The 18,455-nt window shown below is 42.6% G+C and overlaps 1 protein-coding gene across 2 annotated transcripts in view; it reads right to left on the bottom strand.

The window, feature by feature from the left end:
• The window catches only part of PTPRB (protein tyrosine phosphatase receptor type B), a 134,673-nt gene that overhangs the window by 21,465 nt on the left and 94,753 nt on the right, over positions 1 to 18,455 (bottom strand). For both annotated transcript variants that reach the window (XM_044280441.1, XM_044280442.1), the window contains 8 exons: positions 12,090 to 12,196; positions 10,561 to 10,666; positions 9,401 to 9,478; positions 9,303 to 9,320; positions 9,123 to 9,204; positions 8,369 to 8,459; positions 4,573 to 4,649; positions 3,420 to 3,554 (listed from right to left, as the gene is read on the bottom strand). In XM_044280441.1, the coding sequence (XP_044136376.1) occupies positions 3,420 to 3,554; positions 4,573 to 4,649; positions 8,369 to 8,459; positions 9,123 to 9,204; positions 9,303 to 9,320; positions 9,401 to 9,478; positions 10,561 to 10,666; positions 12,090 to 12,196 (694 nt within the window). The remainder of the gene's footprint in view (positions 1 to 3,419; positions 3,555 to 4,572; positions 4,650 to 8,368; positions 8,460 to 9,122; positions 9,205 to 9,302; positions 9,321 to 9,400; positions 9,479 to 10,560; positions 10,667 to 12,089; positions 12,197 to 18,455) is intronic.

Genomic DNA, 18,455 nt, shown 5'->3' with positions numbered 1-18,455 from the left:
AGCACATTCAGAGCTATGGAGGAAACAATTCAGTCAATTCATAGTCAGTGTGAATATTTAAGACCCTTAAGCCAGCCACGCTTGTTCTGCTGTTATATGTCTCTCCTGACTTCCATACTCATGCATGTTTGGATTGGCCAGCACAGTAGCTCAGTAGTTAGTATTGGTTTGCAGCGCTGGGGTCCTGGGTTTGAATCTGACCAAGGACAACATCTGCATGGAGTATGTTCTCCCTGTGTCTGCCTGGGTTTCCTCCGGGTACTCCGGTTTCCTCCAACACTCATAAGACATACTTAGATTGTGAGCCCCATTGGGGGACAGCTTGATGCTAATTTCTGTAAAGCGCTGCGGAATATAGCAGTGCTATTTAAAAGTGCATGAAATAAATAAATTACAAACCGGATTCCAAAAAAGTTGGGACACTAAACAAATTGTGAATAAAAACTGAATGCAATGATGTGGAGATGGCAAATGTCAATATTTTATTAGTAATAGAACGTAGATGACAGATCAAACGTTTAATCCGAGTAAATGTATAATTTTAAAAGAAAGATACGTTGATACAAATTTTCACGGTGTCAACAAATCCCCAAAAAGTTGGGACAAGTAGCAATAAGAGGCTGGAAAAAGTAAATTTGAGCATAACGAAGAGCTGGAAGACCAATTAACACTAATTAGGTCAATTGGCAACATGATTGGGTATAAAAAGAGCTTCTCAGAGTGGCAGTGTCTCTCAGAAGCCAAGATGGGTAGAGGATCACCAATTCCCACAATGTTGCGCAGAAAGATAGTGGAGCAATATCAGAAAGGTGTTACCCAGCGAAAAAATTGCAAAGACTTTGCATCTATCATCATCAACTGTGCATAACATCATCCGAAGATTCAGAGAATCTGGAACAATCTCTGTGCGTAAGGGTCAAGGCTATAAAACCATACTGGATGCCCGTGATCTCCGGGCCCTTAAACGACACTGCACCACAAACAGGAATGCTACTGTAAAGGAAATCACAGAATGGGCTCAGGAATACTTCCAGAAACCATTGTCAGTGAACACAATCCACCGTGCCATCCGCCGTTGCCAGCTGAAACTCTACAGTGCAAAGAAGAAGCCATTTCTAAGCAAGATCCACAAGCTCAGGCGTTTTCACTGGGCCAGGGATCATTTAAAATGGAGTGTGGCAAAATGGAAGACTGTTCTTTGGTCAGACGAGTCACGATTCGAAGTTATTTTTGGAAATCTGGGGCGCCATGTCATCCGGACCAAAGAGGACAAGAACAACCCAAGTTGTTATCAACGCTCAGTTCAGAAGCCTGCATCTCTGATGGTATGGGGTTGCATGAGTGCGTGTGGCATGGGCAGCTTGCATGTCTGGAAAGGCACCATCAGTGCAGAAAAATATATTCAGGTTCTAGAACAACATATGCTCCCATCCAGACGTCATCTCTTTCAGGGAAGACCCTGCATTTTTCAACAAGATAATGCCAGACCACATTCTGCATCAATCACAACATCATGGCTGCGTAAGAGAAGGATCCGGGTACTGAAATGGCCAGTCTGCAGTCCAGATCTTTCACCTATAGAGAACATTTGGCGCATCATAAAGAGGAAGGTGCAACAAAGATGGCCCAAGATGATTGAACAGTTATTCGCCTGTATTAGACAAGACTTGGAGAGCATTCCTATTTCTAAACTTGAGAAACTGGTCTCCTCGGTCCCCAGACGTCTGTTGAGTGTTGTAAGAAGAAGGGGAGATGCCACACAGTGGTGAAAATGGCCTTGTCACAACTTTTGGGGATTTGTTGACACCATGAAATTCAGATTCAACATATTTTTCCCTTAAAATGGTACATTTTCTCAGTTTAAACTTTTGGTCCGTGATTTATGTTCTATTCTGAATAAAATATTAGAAGTTGGCACCTCCACAGCATTGCATTCAGTTTTTATTCACGATTTGTATAGTGTCCCAACTTTTTTGGAATCCGGTTTGTAATTGGCCAAGCACATGTGTTTTGTCAGGGAGAGGGAGTAAGCCACTGTCAGACATGTCTCGTGGTGGTTGGTCTCTCCAAGAACAAAGAAATAAGGCAGATGGGGGAGAAGTTAGGAGGAGTCTATAGATATTAGATGGTTGGCTGGTCACGCCAAAATCAGGGGGTCTAGTCAATATACATGTAATGTGTATGCCCAGCCTTATGCAGATTTACTTCTCAGACTATTATGATTCATCTAAGCCTTTTTGTTACCATCACTAACAGATACTTATTGGGAAGGGGGTGGGGCAAGACTTGCATGCATGATACCTTCTTGCAAGTATCAAAGACAACTTAAAAGGCATCTGTCCGCAGATATGTACCTATGAAACTTTAATTGACAAGGGCCGGTGTGATCACATTATACTGCCTGGCCCTGTTAATCAAAGTCCAGGGAGTGCTGCAGTTGTAGAGAGAGCTGAGCCTCTAGGTGTAATGACAACGCCCCTGTTGCTCCTAGAGCCTCATTTGCATATATTAAAACTCATTTTTATTAGCAATGCAGGCACATATAAACATGGAACCAACACAGCTTCCAAGAGCACATGTAACAGGTCAGCCAGTGTCATGCCCTTTAAAGAGGAATTCTTCTTTAATTGACTGGCTTTTTTATTTTCTTTACTATTTATCTACTCCATTGACTAGATGTATCAGATCATAACCAGTAAATATCTATCTATCTATCTATCTATCTATCTACCTATCCAGGCTCGGACCGGCCCACGAGGGTATAGGTGAATCCCCCGATGGGCCCCTAGTCTCCCACCCCCTGCACAAGTGGCACATAACACATTAGAGTTACTGCACTACATACGTGTATTCAATGTACAGCACCTCAACCAGCCTATGTTCTTATAAAAAACTTGATAGAAATAGAAACTCCCCAGTTTATTATTATAGACACGATCAGAGCTGAGATGACTTCTAGGTATAGATGAAAGCTTCCAGTATGCTCTTTTCCCAGGACCTACCTACTCAAAGCTGCTGCAGGGACCCCCATATTAAATCATCTGGTATCAGGTGCCCCTCCCCCCCCCCAGCTATGTGAGCAGGTAATATTTGTGTGTATCCGTACGGTGGGCCCCCAAAATAAATTTTACTGGTGGGCCCTAGGCACCCCAGTCCGACACTGTATCTATCTATCTATCTATCTATCTTATTTATTCATGTATTAATTATTCCATATCTCATATAAATAATTTCCACATTGGGAGCAGTTGGCCTACGGCTGTTTCATTTTGCAGACGCTTTCTTATAATACCTTATAATAAAAACGACTTTATGGTGATGGTCAAAGTGTGAATAAGCCATTTTGTTATTATCAGCCTTTCACAATTCATGTATTTTCTCAGAATTAAATATCGATAGGTGTGTTCTCTCCCACTTACCCGTCCTTTTTCCACACACTGAGTCACCATCACAATGTTGTGAACATTTTGCTCCCACACCATTTTCCAGAAGTCATCTTTGGTACCCGGAAGAGGTCCTTGTGTTGCTATGTATTCTCTACGGAAGTTGTTGCCCTACAATGTCAAAAAGTTTAGACGTAAGAAGGCTCTAATGCATATTTCATGAATGACAGCCGAAACTGCCGGTAAACTCAGATTAAGCATGTTGGATTTCAACTCGCCTGATCCTTTGTTCTCACAACAAATAAAATACTTATTATTCCCTGCCTCCCATTGATAAAACATGCATGCTCAGCCCAGCGCACACGTGTATAAGGAGGTTGGGAGAAATAGCTGTCGGCTGGATGTGCGTTCAGCTGAGCGCTATCTACTGTAGGGATATGGTCACCCATAACATTATCATATCTTCAGGGTACAGATAACTGTTGAGAAGGAAACATTACATGTATTCAACCCATAATTAGACTCAGCACCCAGATCAACTGTTTCCATGCCATGTCCACCCTTGGTAATGACATATCAGATACAAACGTGCTTCTCCTACACTGTACTAGCATTTTCAGTAGGAATGTTTCATTTTATATGACCATGAATACCACTTTATGCCATTGCCATATCTCAACCTAATATTATACTGTCAGGAATGGGATACTTCAGCGATTGGTGTCTTAGCATTGGGTAATCAAGTATTGCAAACATACTTATATAATCAGTATGTCCATACAGATGGTTAATATGTATGCGTAATGTTTTATCAATGTTCATTAACAGCATATTATGATGTACTTATGAAGTACTCAATTACGTTAATGGATTGTAAAATTGAGTTAATTATACTATATTCACATCACAATGTGCCTTATAGTCTTCTGTCATTAATTGTCTTGTGCTGTGCATGCTGCACTTTAACTGCTGTATTGACCATGGCTGTTCTAGGACTGCATATTACAGAATATTCTCATTATATTCCTATGGCAGCATGCGCTGGAAATACCCCTTATGACCATTTTCGACAGTAAGGAAATGTGTAGATCTGCAATTCTATTAGAAAAGCTAATTCACGTCTTAAGCAACAGTACATACTGCTAGACATTCAACAATATGTAATGCTGAAGTATAAGTTGTTACCTACCGGTGTATAACTGGCATTTATGTAGTCTGAGCATGGATCATCATCCACATTGGAGAGTTTTACCCGTGTGAAATCATCTATAGAAAGGCAGAGAAAACATAACAACTTTAAGGCCATTGCTATAACTTTAAGAGAATGTAATACAGCAGTAATGCATTACTATATCTAGCTAATACTTGGAAAAACAATTGGTAAGGTGCAGGTTTGTATTATTGTCCATAGATTGCACTTTTAAAGTGTTTATATACAAGTTGACTTGTTCTGCCCTATACTTCGTGTATCCTTTGCCCACTAATAAGTCGTCACTTACTCGGTAAAAATGGGACAGATTAACTATAAAAAAAGCACCCGTTTTCAAACTGGCATAAATGCTATGTACTGCATTTATTAACAGTTTAGACGGCCTCAGACACCTTTTGCACCTCATCTGACAAGGCATGGCTTAGCGGTAAGGAGATGCGGCTTTGCAGGAAAAGGGCATGTCTTAAATGCACCACCATACACCACAAAATGCAATTTTTAGACTAAAACTAAGCCAACAAATAGTTGGTATAAACTTCGAATAGACAGTCTAAAGGTGGGACAGATTTGTCATCCAGCATTAGACTGTCTGAGTATTAGACAGTATAAGTAAATCAGCCCCAATGAATTTAGCTTGTCAGGCCAACAGATCCGTGGACTTAAAAAAATTACAACTTTTTCCCATTTACACTTAGAACATCTTAGTAGTCATTTTATTCAGGGTATGTCATATGGCAGATTGGTTTCCAATATTTCTGCACCTGTCTCTTTCATCTCAATGGGACTTGTAGAAATCCATGTATGAGCTGCAGAAACATCCCCATTTAGAGGCCAAAGATGGATTTTTCAGCAAAAACCCCTGTAATGTACTTTGTACAGAGGTACTTGGAACATTTAACCTAAAACTGCATCAGGTTTCCACACAAGACCTAGAAGATAAATATAACCAAATCAAACAAATAAATTAAAAATATTAGACTTTATTGAGGAAAATGATCCAATATCACATATCTGTGACTGGTAAAAGTAAATGTGAACCTTTGCTTTCAGTATCTGGTGTGACCCCCTTGTGCAGCAATTACTGCAACTCAGGGCTGGTACAAGGATTTTTGCCACCCTAGGCAAAAGCTAATTTTGCCGCCCCTTGACTCCACCCATTGACCACACCTCTTTACCCGCCCCTTTTTCAGCCACCTATTGCATGTAACATTTAACTATGGTTGTGTACCCTGTGCCAGTCTGACTATGGTCATGTATATGTAATATCCAGCCATTGTCTGCCACCTAGTACCATCCCAGTGATGCGCTTTTCAGCAGGTTGGCACACCAAACACGAGCAGTGCCACCTATTCACTGCCAGGCGCCATTCAGCCACTGTCTGAAATCCTGTGCCACCAGGGCAACATAAAACAGTATGCTGCCCTGTGCCCTCTGCCAGTCTGGCACTGTCCTGCACCCTGTTCCATTCATAGCCCTTTAGACAGTCTGTGCCACCTATTAGGCTCCATGTGCCACTGCTGGGCACCCTGTGCCAGTCAGAATCTATAGCCCCTAGTCAAGCAGCAGGTGTGCCCTGACCCCTGTACACAAGTGTGTGCCACCCTGCTGCCAGTCACTGTCCTGCAGCCTCTGACACCATGATTCATGTCCATTTCTTGCCACCCCCCAATCATTTCACATTTCTGCCCCTCATGATTCATGTCCATTTCTTGCTCCCTCATGTGCTAATATCATAGTGCCATCCTCTCCCCTGTCCCCTAATGTGCCAGTATCAAGTGCCTCTCTCCTCCCCCCTTCATGTGCCAGTATCATGGCGCCAATAGCTCCCCTCCCCCGTGGCAGTAAAGTAACAGTCCGGTATTTAAAAAAAAAAAAAAAAAACACTTTAAGAAAAGTTTGTCCTGGGATTCGAACTCATGACCTCTACACATCAGAGGCAAGGCATTTACCCTCACAGCAATGAAAGCTGTCTAGCTATTTGCTTAAAAAAAAATATAAGGCTTCTACTGATACCTAGTGTACTGATACCTAGTGTACTGATACCTAGTGTATAACCATACACATGACAGCTGCCCCAACACACCCAGCTCTGCTACATCCATACACAGTGGGCAGCTGTCATGTGTATGGTTGTACACTAGGTATCAGTACACTAGGTATCAGTAGAATTTTTTTATTTTATTTTTGCTCCCTAAAACCATCTAGCTAGACAGCTTTCATGGCTGTGAGGGTAAATGCCTTGCCTCTGATGTGTAGAGGTCATGAGTTCGAATCCCAGGACAAACTTTTCTGAAAGGCATTCTAAATGATCTCATAGCTATGTGTCAGCTGATGCGAACGCTCTGCCCAAAGTGACTGAACATACTCGCAGCGCATCTGGCCGGCAAGAACAGAAAGAAGGAGTGAAGTGAAAGAGATGTCAGTAGGGGCTGGGGCGCAGGCGGCGGCAGGGAGCTACTGCTTGGGATTCGGACTCCTGCTGGCGCCCTCAGGCAGAGTGTCCTCCACGCGGTGGCCTACTCTGCTTATGGGTGGCGCCGGCCCTGCTGCAACTAAACGTTTCTGGCAATTGTGGCTTAGTCCTGCACATCGGCATGGAAGAAATTTAGCCCATTCCTTCATGCTTTAACTCTGTTATGTGGGTTGGTTTCCTCACATGAACTGCTTGCTTCAGATCCTTCCATAACAATTCTATCGGATAAAGGACTTGAACATTCCAAAGCGTTAACTTTATTCTTCTATAACCATTCTTTGGTATAATGACTTGTGTGCTTAGGGTCGTTGTTTTGATGCATGACCAATGTTTTCCTTTCTCCAAACATAACACTTTAATTTAAACAACAAAGTCTATTTGGTCTCAACAGTCCACAGTCCAAGTGATTTTAGCAAACTGAACATGGGCAGCAATGTTCTTTTTGGAGAGCAGCGGCTTTCTACTTGTAATGCTACCATTGTTGTTCAGTGTCCTCCTGATGGTGCTTAGAGGTTACCTTGGGTTCTTTTTTGACTTTGCGGACTATTACACGCCTTGCTCTTGCTGTGATCTTTGTTTGTTGACCATGCTTAAGGAGGTTAATAATGGTCTTTAATTTTCTCAATTTGTACACAAGCTGTTTAACTGTGGATTGGTGGAATCTAAATTCTTTAGAGATGGTTTTGTAAACTTTTCCAGCCTGATCAGCATCAACAACCTTTCTTCCGAGAAATATCCTTTGTTCTTGCCATGTTACACTTCCATGAATGTGTAGTGAAAATTAGATGTTGGTAAATCCCTGTCCTTTAAATAAAACAGGTTACCCATTCACACCTCATTGTCACCACATTGATTGAAAACACCTGACTCTAATTTCACCTTCAAATTATCTGCTAATCCTAAAGGTTCATATACTTTTACCACTCACAGACACATACTATGGGATTATTTTCCTCAATAAATAAATGACCAAGTCTAATATTTTTGACTTACAGGTATTTGTTTGATTTGGTTATCTTTATCTTCTTTTAGGACTGAAAATCTGATGGTGTTTTAGGTCAAATTTATGCAGAAATATAGAAAATTATGAATGGTTCACAAACTTTCAAGTACCACTTTATCAGTCAATTGTGAAAATGCCCTCATATTTCTAACTGCTCTTGGTCTAGCATATACTCAGTGGGTGTAAAAATTAGGCACAAAAAGAAGCACCTCTGCTCCATGAGAGGATGAGAGTGATGATCTAACTATAAATAAAAGTACTTTTTTCCCAGTGTGCTTTAGTGACAAAAAAACACTCACAAGGTAGTATATTATTGTATCGATTTTTCCCTCTGTTTTCTGGTAAAAGTGCTATGTCAAAAGACTGGTTTCTCCCAACATCCTTAAGATCCTGAAAAACAAAAGTAATAAAATGGCTTTAACTTCTCTTGGAGATATTGTTACATTGCATCATGTTGTAGGGTCATCGATTCAACAGGACACATTCTTAAAGAGAAGAATCGTCAATTGATTGTAGTTGGAAGTTCTTGAAACTGCAACCTAACATATTACTCTATAAATACTTCACTGTGAAGAATAGTGTTAGAGAAACTACTCTTTTCTAACCAGTAATAATGGATGATCCAGTCTGTAAGCAGGACTGCACCATGCAGTATATGCAGTAAAATTCCAACAACAGAATCTTATTTTTAGTATTTTATATAGCAACTTTATGGAAAAAAAATAAAATTTTACACTTCACATGCTATAGATTATATTATTTGCAAGATTACTTGAGATTCATGAGTGCCATCTCTCTATCTAATTGCCCTGGTGATCAGCCCACCTGGCAGTTTAGGGGCCAGTTCTCCTGATAGGTGGGAGTCCCAGAGGCGAGACCAACACACATTAGGGCACTTAAATATGACAAGTCAAAAAAGTTTATGAACCTATGAAAATTTTTATCCTTCATCTATATTAAATTCCAAATATCAAGTCTGCAATTATATTACAGTAGTTAGCAACCAATTAATAGTACAAAGTAACAGCAGATGTACATTTTCTGTGTTCTCACCTCATATTCTTGGGATAACAAGTAGTTTGAGTCTGCTTGAAGTTTGCTGAAATGAACCTCAAACTGGTTGGCTTTGATTGGACTAAAAGGTAAGTAAATGAATAAAATAAGATATACTGTACGGTGCCAATAATAAAGTAAAGTATAATGACTAGGAGGTAATTGAGAATGTTTGCTTACCTGGAGGATCGTTTATTCCTATAAAGAAATAAAATCCGAATTAAAATTTGTTACATTGAATATTATGAATAGAGAAGAGTGCATATCATTCTACTTACCCTTTATGAGCGATGTTTACATGTACAGATGAGGTCATTTCTCTGTGTGACTGTGCTCTGATCTGACCCTGATCGTAGCTGGAATATAAAGGTAACATAGTACTTACTGTAGCACCCTCATGACAAAGTATGTGGCTTACTCAGCGAATGGAGAACATCAAGATACAATGTATGTGTTACAGATTAAGCAGGTGTTAAAGGGGACATATCCCCATTTCACCCAGGCAGCCCCCCTGACTTGAGCATCGGAGCAGTTCATGCTAAATCGCGCAGGGCAAAGGCATTTTCTGGAGTTCCTGGAGACATCACCGGCACTGATGGGAGGGATTTAGCACTGTCCTAGCCTGTAAAATGGCTAGGGCAGCCCTAAAGCCAGCCCATCAGAGCCAGTGACGTCACCGGACACACTGCTGAGCGGAAGCCTCTGCCCGGCAGTGGGTTATGGTAAATAAAAGAGCCCTTGTTCTGCGCAATCTGCCCTTGTTCTGCATGAACTGCTCTGATGCTAACATCAGGGGGTTGCCTCGGTGAAATTTTGGGTATGTCAGGGTTCAGCTCTGAACCCGGACAACCCCTTTAAAGTAATTCCTGGTGCATTAACACACATGCTTATTGCGCTGGCTTCATTTAAGAATGTTTGAGGATTCTAGATCTTAAAGTTCGTATCGAGTCACTCTGTCAGGATAACTCTTTGACACACACATGCTTCAGATGTGATCTATGGTTCACTATTCACTATGATTCAGCAGTTAAAGGGGTTCTCCAGGATAATTTAACTGATGGCCTATCCTCGGGGTAGGTCATCAGTATCTGTTTGATGGGGGTCCAACACCTGGGACCCCCCGGTTATCAGCTGTCTGAGAAAGCACTGGTGCTCACAGTAGGACAGCGGCCTACTCCAGCTTTGCCTAGACCATGTGATGTCTCGTTCATCGGTCACATGGCCTAGGCGCATCTCAGCCCCGTTGAAGAGAATGGAGCTGAGCTGCGATACCAAGCACATCTTTTATGTTGAAAATGATTCACATTTCACAATTCACTTAAAATGTAAAGTTTTAAGATTTGCCGTTGTACACATTTCACCATTCTGCACACAATACCTGTATTTCATATAAAAGTTCTAGAAGCAGATTTTGATTAGGTGAAACATTAATACTTACACTCTCCTGCATTTCTGGCGGCAAATCAGTAAAGCTGTGACTCCAATCAGAACGACAATGAGGAATAATCCGGCACTGACACCTTCAATCACTCCTACTAGAGGCTCTGCCAACACATATAAGAGCAGAGCAATGATTATTACACAATCTTACCATATAATAGATATTAAGTACAGAGGTCCTTCAAGTTACAATATTAATTGGTACCAGGATGACCATTGTATGTTGAATAATCGGTTCTAAAGCCCTAAAATGTCATCCAAGATAAGAGAAAATGAAGATCTAAGAAAAATAAGCAGATGACTAAGACAGATAAAACAAGTCCTTACATATTACACCCAGGTATAGCTGATAACTAGCAACTAATACAAGGGATTTACCTGAGAAGTGGCCTGGATTGGTTGGATCAGAGTCTGAGACATTGTATGTTGAGTCTAGTTACGATGGATCAGAAAAGACGATTGTATGTTGAAAACATTGTATCCTGAGGCCATTGTATCTTGGGGGACTACTGTATATTGAGTTATCCCAACTCACAAAACTTTTATAATTTGACTGAAATTAATGCATCTCTCTTATTTGTGTTGTGAGAAGCTAAAAATAAATGTATAATATCAGCTATGCTGGTTACTCCCACTCCATCTCAGTACCCCCGGAAGAAGCCTTTAGGGTGAAACGTGTTAGTGTTGCCTAATACTGGTTTGTAAACTGTACTGTTTGTTGGCACACTTTTTACTGCTTCCTGGAGTTTGAAATTGATGGCTTATGCCCAGGTTAAGTCATTGATATCTGATTAATGGGGGTCCAGTTCCTGGCACCCCTGTAGATCAGCTGTTTGAAGAGACCTTCATGAAGAGACCTCCAGTGACGTCACATTCATTGGTCACATGGCATATACAGCTTAGTCCCATTCAAGTGAAAGGGCCTGGGCTGCAATACCAAGCACAACCGTTATACAATGAAGAGCACTGTGGTTGGTATGCTGTAGTAAAGATGAGGTGCTCAGCTCATTGGTCAGGCTGTCGGGAGTCAGACCCCCACTGAACATATATGGATGACCTATCCTGAGGATAGTTCATTAATATTTTACTCATGGAAAAACCCTTTAAGATTTACCTTAAAGGGGTTGTCTCACAAGTAAATACTAATTTACTCTGTTAGATGAAAGTATACATTCTTTTTAAACTAAATACATTTTTAAAACCGTTTCTCTCTCTAGATATTGCTGTTACCTACTTGTTATGGTTACCCTTAGCGTTCTTTTGATTTCCTCTTAATATGTCCACCTAATGTGTCAAGTGCTGGTGGTCACACGTGCTCAGTGGATTGTTCAGAAATGGATATTTCTGCAACAAATCTGTCACAAACCCTCTTGTGAGCAATGTGTAGATTTATACTGCCAACATTTGCATAATTTCTACATTGCCTGAAATTCCTATATTGCCTGATATGAGCTCCCTCCTTGCCCTCTGTATTCTTAATAATTAACACAATAAACATGCACTGAAAAAACATACACATTTCCTTACCTGCTTCTGTGGTGATTGGCAAGGAGAAAAAAGTGTCAGCGAACAACGGATCTGAGAATTCTTTTAGATCTTCAGAAAACAACTGTGTAAAAGCTCTAATGCTAATCCTACAAAAAAGATAAAAATGACCTGTTATGACACCAAAATTACCATTTTGTTGAAGTATTAAATATTAATGACAATTTAAAGGAATATTCCTATGAAAGGACCAGCTGAAATGTCAGACAAGTCAGATAACGGATGGGGCTCACATTAATGCCCTACACCAGCAGGACATGACAAGAACCTTGCAAGCAGGGCATGATTAGGATGGGTTTCAGCCTCTGTAAACCATTATTGTTTTCATTCTCTGACATGAAGCATGGTTCTTAGCATTGGTTAGGAATTGAAACACATAATAGAAAATGTATTTAACATAAAATAACATTTTACAACAGAATGAATTAGCTTAATTTGCAAAATGTCAGAAAGTCCAGACCATGTAAAATCAGTAATGGAGCACCCACTTATCATGTGCCATTTATAATGTGTCTGTTTATGCTAGAGGGTCCTTTAGACCCACTCAAGCTTCCGGGCTTGGGTGCCATGGGTGATTTTCCTATAGGTACATGAGAAGATGAATGATAAAAGCGTGTTATCGTTTATGCAAGTACTGTAGCCATCTCACAGGTTTTGGTGCAGTTGTTCAAAAGCAAAGTAAAACTGCAGCATTTTCCAGAGGTTTTAGGAGCAAAAAACACAACATAACTGCGACAAGTGAATAAGCCTTTAGGCTAGATTTACTTGTATATAGGAGGCCCCATTAGAGGCCTCTATGGCAGATTCCATTCTGGACACAATAGTGCAGCAGGCTGTACCATTTTGTTCAGCAACACCTTTTCTGTTTCTAGAATAGAAACGAAATATGGAAAAACTGGTGCAGATGTGAAAATAGCCTTGTATGATTAAATTAGTAGGTGGTAATTTTAAGGTATTAGTATATTTCTACTAGCATATAATAATTGAATATACGGCTATCTACTTGCATTATAAAATATACAAAGTTCAATATTTTAAAGGGGTTTTCTGAGATTTTTAAACTAATGACCTCAGTATCTGATTGGTGGGAACCTGCGGATCAGCTGTTTGATAAGATAGCAGCTTTTGCAGTAGCCACCGATGACACGTTCATCGGCCACGTGGCCTAGGTGCAGCTCAGCTCCATTGAAGCGAATGGGGGTGGACTGTGATATTAAGCACTGCCACTATACAATGTACGGCGCTGTGCTTGGTGACATGAGAGAAGATCGCAATGCTACTGCGAGCAACGGTGCCCTCTTAAACAGCTGATTGTAGGAGATGGACCAGAATTATAAACAACAGGGGGCTCTACCAGAGAGAAAAATGTAATGTACATAAAAAAGATTAATTTTATTGAATGTATATTAGTGTTGGGCGAGCATGCTCGGCCGAACACCTTTTTCAGTCGAGCTTGAGTCTCCTCCCCTGCACGTTTGTTGGATGCTACGCAGTCAATAAACGTGCGGTGAAATAGTGCCACTCACTGTAATGCCGTAGCCATGTTGTTTACTGGCATTACAGTGATTGGCTGGCCAAAACGCGCCATTGGGTGCGCTAAATAGCGTGCAATTGTTTAGCTGCTGGTGACAGCAGCGACATTACCTGTGCTACATCTCCTGTATAACATTAACCGCAGGTGACAGCAGCGACATTGCCTGCGCTACATCTCCTGTATAACGTTTTTGCATCCAAAATATCAGTGACATTCAGTAAAAAAAAATTGCCGCTGGTGACAGCGACATTACCTGCGCTACATCTCCTGTATAACGTTTGAGCATCCTAAATATCTGTGACATTCAGTGTAATTTATTTAAGCATACACTTTCAAAACCTGCGCTACTGTACGTGTGACATACTTGCAAGCATATATAACATTTAATATGCTCAAGGCGAGCAGTAAGGGAAGGGGAAGTGGCCGTGCTGCTGATGGTGCACGCAGTGGCCATGGCCCTGGGCCTGCTGCCAGAGCACAAGAAACACACTCATCCACGATACCTAGCTTTATGTCACAGTTTGCAGGGCGGCGCAGGACACCACTCTCGAAGTCACACCAGTGCGACCAGGTGGTCGGTTGGATTGCAGCAGATAATGCTTCCAGTCGATTAAGCACCACCCTGTCTTCCACAAAGTCCAGTCTCAGTAGCCAAGAGTCTGGTCAACACAATCCTCACCCTGATCCTTCTTCCTCCTACCATGGAGAGTCTTGGCAAATAAGTGATCTTAGACATTCCGATGAGCTCTTTTCATCACCATTACTTGATTTGGCCCTCTTGCCAAGCCTGCTTGAAGAGGGACATGAGGAGATCTTGTGCACTGATTCCCAAACTCTTGAGCATCCACAGTTAGAAAAAAATGACGATGAGGAACAGCAATTAGTGTTTCATGAGGTGGATGATGATAATGAGACGCAGTTGCCAATAAGTCAACCGCAATTAGTGTCTCAAGAGGTTCATGATGAGGATGAGATACAGTTGTTCATAAGTGAAGTTCTTATTAGGTCAACAAGTCAGGAGGATGACCAGAGTGAGGAAGTGGAAGAGGAGGTGGTGGACGATGAAATCACTGACCCAACCTGGCAAGGTGGCAAGCCGAGCGAGAACAGCAGTACAGAGGGGGAGGGATCCGCAACACTGCAACAGGCTGGAAGAGGCAGTGGGGTAGCAAAAGGGAGAAGCTGGGCCACACCAATATGGCCCGCAACTTTTCCCCGGAGCACCCCCTTGCTGCAATCTCCCTTGACGGTGTTCCGCAGTCTGGCGCTTTTTTGAGTAAAGTGCGGACGATATAAGAATTGTCATTTGCAACCTGTGCCGTACCAAATTGAGCAGGGGCGTGAACACTAGCAACCTCACCACCACCAGCATGATCCGCCACATGGCCTCAAAGCACCCTAATAGGTCACACCGCTGCCGCTGCCTCCTCTTCCCCTGTGTTACGTGCTGGCCAATCCCCTGTCCAAGACGTAGGCCTGGATACCTCCCACCCTGCACCTGGATCTTTGCAAGCACCAACAGCTAGCACATCCACTTCTGTGTCCCAGCGCAGCATACAGATGTCCATACCCCAGGCCTTAGAAGGCGGTCCCTCGTTACTCAGTCCCCAGCCGCCATTATTTTTCCCAGTGTGCCGTCCCTGCCTTACACCATTATTTTTCCCAGTGTGCCGTCCCTGCCTTACACCAGCATGTGTCCCGTAACATGACTCGTGCCCTGACCAACGCAGTTATTGGGAAGGTCCACTTAACGACTGACACATGGACAAGTGCTTTTGACCAGGGATGCTACATTTCTCCGACCGCACACTGGGTGAACGATGAGGAGGCTGGGAGCGAGTCGTACCCTGGAATGGCACAGGTGCTACCGACGCCAAGAATTGTGAGCCCTACTTCCATCAGGATTTCTGCCACCACCTACATTAGTGGCTGCAACCCCCCTTCTCCTCCTCCACCACCTTCTTCACTTCCACCTCTGAATTCTCATCTTGCAGCACCAGTCAGCCATCAGTCAGTAGCTGGAAGCAGTGTAGCACTGCAGTGGGGAAGCGGCAACAGGCCGTTCTGAAACTAATTTGCTTAGGGGACAAACAGCACACCGCCGCAACTTGGTGGTGGCTTTGGAGCTCGGCAAGTTCACACACATACCATTCCTAGCCCACGTGTTCAACTTAGTGGTTCAGCGGTTTCTCAAAACCTACCCCAATTTGCCTGAGCTACCGGTGAAGGTGCGCTGGGTGTGTGCCCATTTCCGAAAGTCATCTACAGCTGCCGCTGGTCCGGCAACGCTGCAGCAGCGCTTGCAATTGCCAGCTCACCGACTGTTGTGCGATGTGAGCACACACTGGAACTCCACATTCCACATGTTGGCCAGGCTTTGTGAGCAGCAGAGGGCAGTAGTGGAATACTAGCTGCAATATGGTTGCCGCCTTTCCAGTCAGCTTTCGCTCTTCACAAGTGACGAGTGCACATGGATGTCTGACCTTTGTGAGGTTTTACGCAACTTTGAGGAATCAACACAGATGGTGAAGGCGGACGCTTTGCATATGGAAGAGGTGGAAATGGGGGAAGACAGTACACAGGGTGATAGCCAGACCACTCTCAGTTCATCTTCTCTTCTCAATTGGATGATGGTGAGGAGGAGGAGCAGGAGACGGTTGCCTCCGTTACAGAGGGTAGTACCCATAGCAGGTTTATTCCATCTGTTCAGCATGGATGGGCCGAAGAGGAGGAAGAGGATGAGGAGATTGAGAGTCATCCTCCTGATGAGGACAGCAAAGTCTTGTCTGTTGGGACTCTGGCACACATGGCTGACTTTATGTTAGGATGCCTTTACCGTGACCCTCGCGTTATAAGCATTTTGGCCAACACCGATTACTGATTATTCACTCTTCTCAGCCCCCGCTACAAAGAGAACTTCTCATCTCTCATTCCTGTGGTGGAGAGGACTAGCAAAATGGTGCAATACCAGAAGGTCCTTGTGAAAAAATTGCTCCAAAAATTTCTAGCTGACAAGGCTGGGTGCAGAGTACGTAGTTCCTTGGGCAACCGAGGAGGGGAGACGAGACGAGACCAGCGTTTTGTCAGAGTGTGCATTTAGTGCTGCTGGGGGCATAATAACTGATAAGCGCATCTGCCTGTCAACTGAAAATGCTGACAGGTTGACTCTTATCAAAATGAACAAGGCCTGGATTGCCCCTGACTTCTCTACTAAACCAGAGTAAAGCGGCTGAACATAAAGGCACTTTATATATATTATATTGTTCAATCTTCCTTTTCTCATCCTCCTCCTCCTCCATCATATCAACATGCCTATTAGGCTGCCCTCGCTCCTAATGTTTTAGAGGGTCAGCTCAGCAGCAAGCCCTCGCTCCTAATGTTTTAGAGGGTCAGCTCAGCAGCAGACCCTCACCCCTAATGTTTTAGTGGGTCACCAGCAGGCCCTCGCCCATAATGTTTTAGATGGTCAGATCAGCAGCAGGCACTCATCCCAAATGTTTTAGAGGGTCAGCTCAGCAGCAGACCTCACCCCTAATTTTTTAGATGGTCAGATCAGCAGCACGCCCTCACTCCTAATGTTTTAGAGGGTCAGCTCAGCAGCAGATCCTCACCCCTAATTTTTTAGATAGTTAGATCAGAAGCAGGCCCTCACCCGTAATGTTTTAGAGGGTCACCAGCAGGCCCTTGCTCCTAATGTTTTTGAGGGTCACTAGCAAGCCATCATAATTTTTCAAGGGTGTGTATGATGCCCTCCCTTATGTGTAATAAAGGAGGTATTGGAGTGCCGATTCCTTGTAATTTTTGGAAGCCCTTTCACTTAGTGCATAGGCTTTATGAGTGTAGGAGTCCCACTACCAGAATTGTACCACAATGTGAATGAGGTCCTCTAATTTTTGGCAGCCCTTGCACTTTATATACAAGTAAATATACATTTTCCTCTAAAATTGATTTTATCTTCGGTTTGGTGCTTATTATTGTCAGTCTGTAAAAGTGGTGTACTACTCGGACAACATCGTTCCCAGCAGCGACCTGGGAGTCCAAGATGCAGCCAGACATCCTCCCCATGCTGTTCCCATACCATTTCAGTGGTGTTTCCATCAATTTCTGACTTTTTCCTATGAACTAGATACCCTCCCCTCTTCAGAGCAGGGGGTGCCTGGTTTAATGATCGGGTTCTCATATTGACTTCCAATGTGCTTGGGTGCTCTGTAGACCACCCGAGCATCCCAAAGTATTCTACTCAAGCACCCAAGCACTTTGATGCTCGATTAACACTAATGTATATTACTTGATTTAATTTACTTTTTATTTTACCCTGTTCATTACATAGTAACAGTTTTCATGGGATATCTCCTTTAAGATACAGTCTCAAAACTACAGTGTAGAACTGGAAGGACTGAATAATGGCGTATTGTCAGACATTCAGGAAAAACAGGGACATATGCTGGGGAATTGACAGAGGATATCAGAAAGAATGGTATACATCTGAAGTTCCCAAGCACACGCAGAACAGCTTCAGCAACTCCCACTTGTCTGCAAAGTAAAATTAAATCTGTCAACTACCAGCTAATTTGCTAAATTAATTCAATGTTTCCATCTCCCTATGAAAATTGCCAAACTTCTGACAACTTTCACTGCTTCATAATTCTTTATAGAACCTGACAAAATAGTTTCTTACCTGTTTCAGCTAAGGAGGCCATTTTTAAATACTTTATCTCGGGGCCAGAGGCATAATCGGAAGCTCTAGATCCCCAATGTAAAATGTGTAGCAGACCTGCACCAGGCACGTACTGTTTATTCAAGGTCCCTTCAGG

Source organism: Bufo gargarizans, chromosome 2 (genome assembly GCF_014858855.1).
Source record: "Bufo gargarizans isolate SCDJY-AF-19 chromosome 2, ASM1485885v1, whole genome shotgun sequence".
NCBI lineage: Eukaryota > Metazoa > Chordata > Amphibia > Anura > Bufonidae > Bufo > Bufo gargarizans.
The sequence above is the reverse complement of the archived record's forward strand: the minus strand, read 5'-3'. Positions and strand labels throughout refer to the sequence as shown.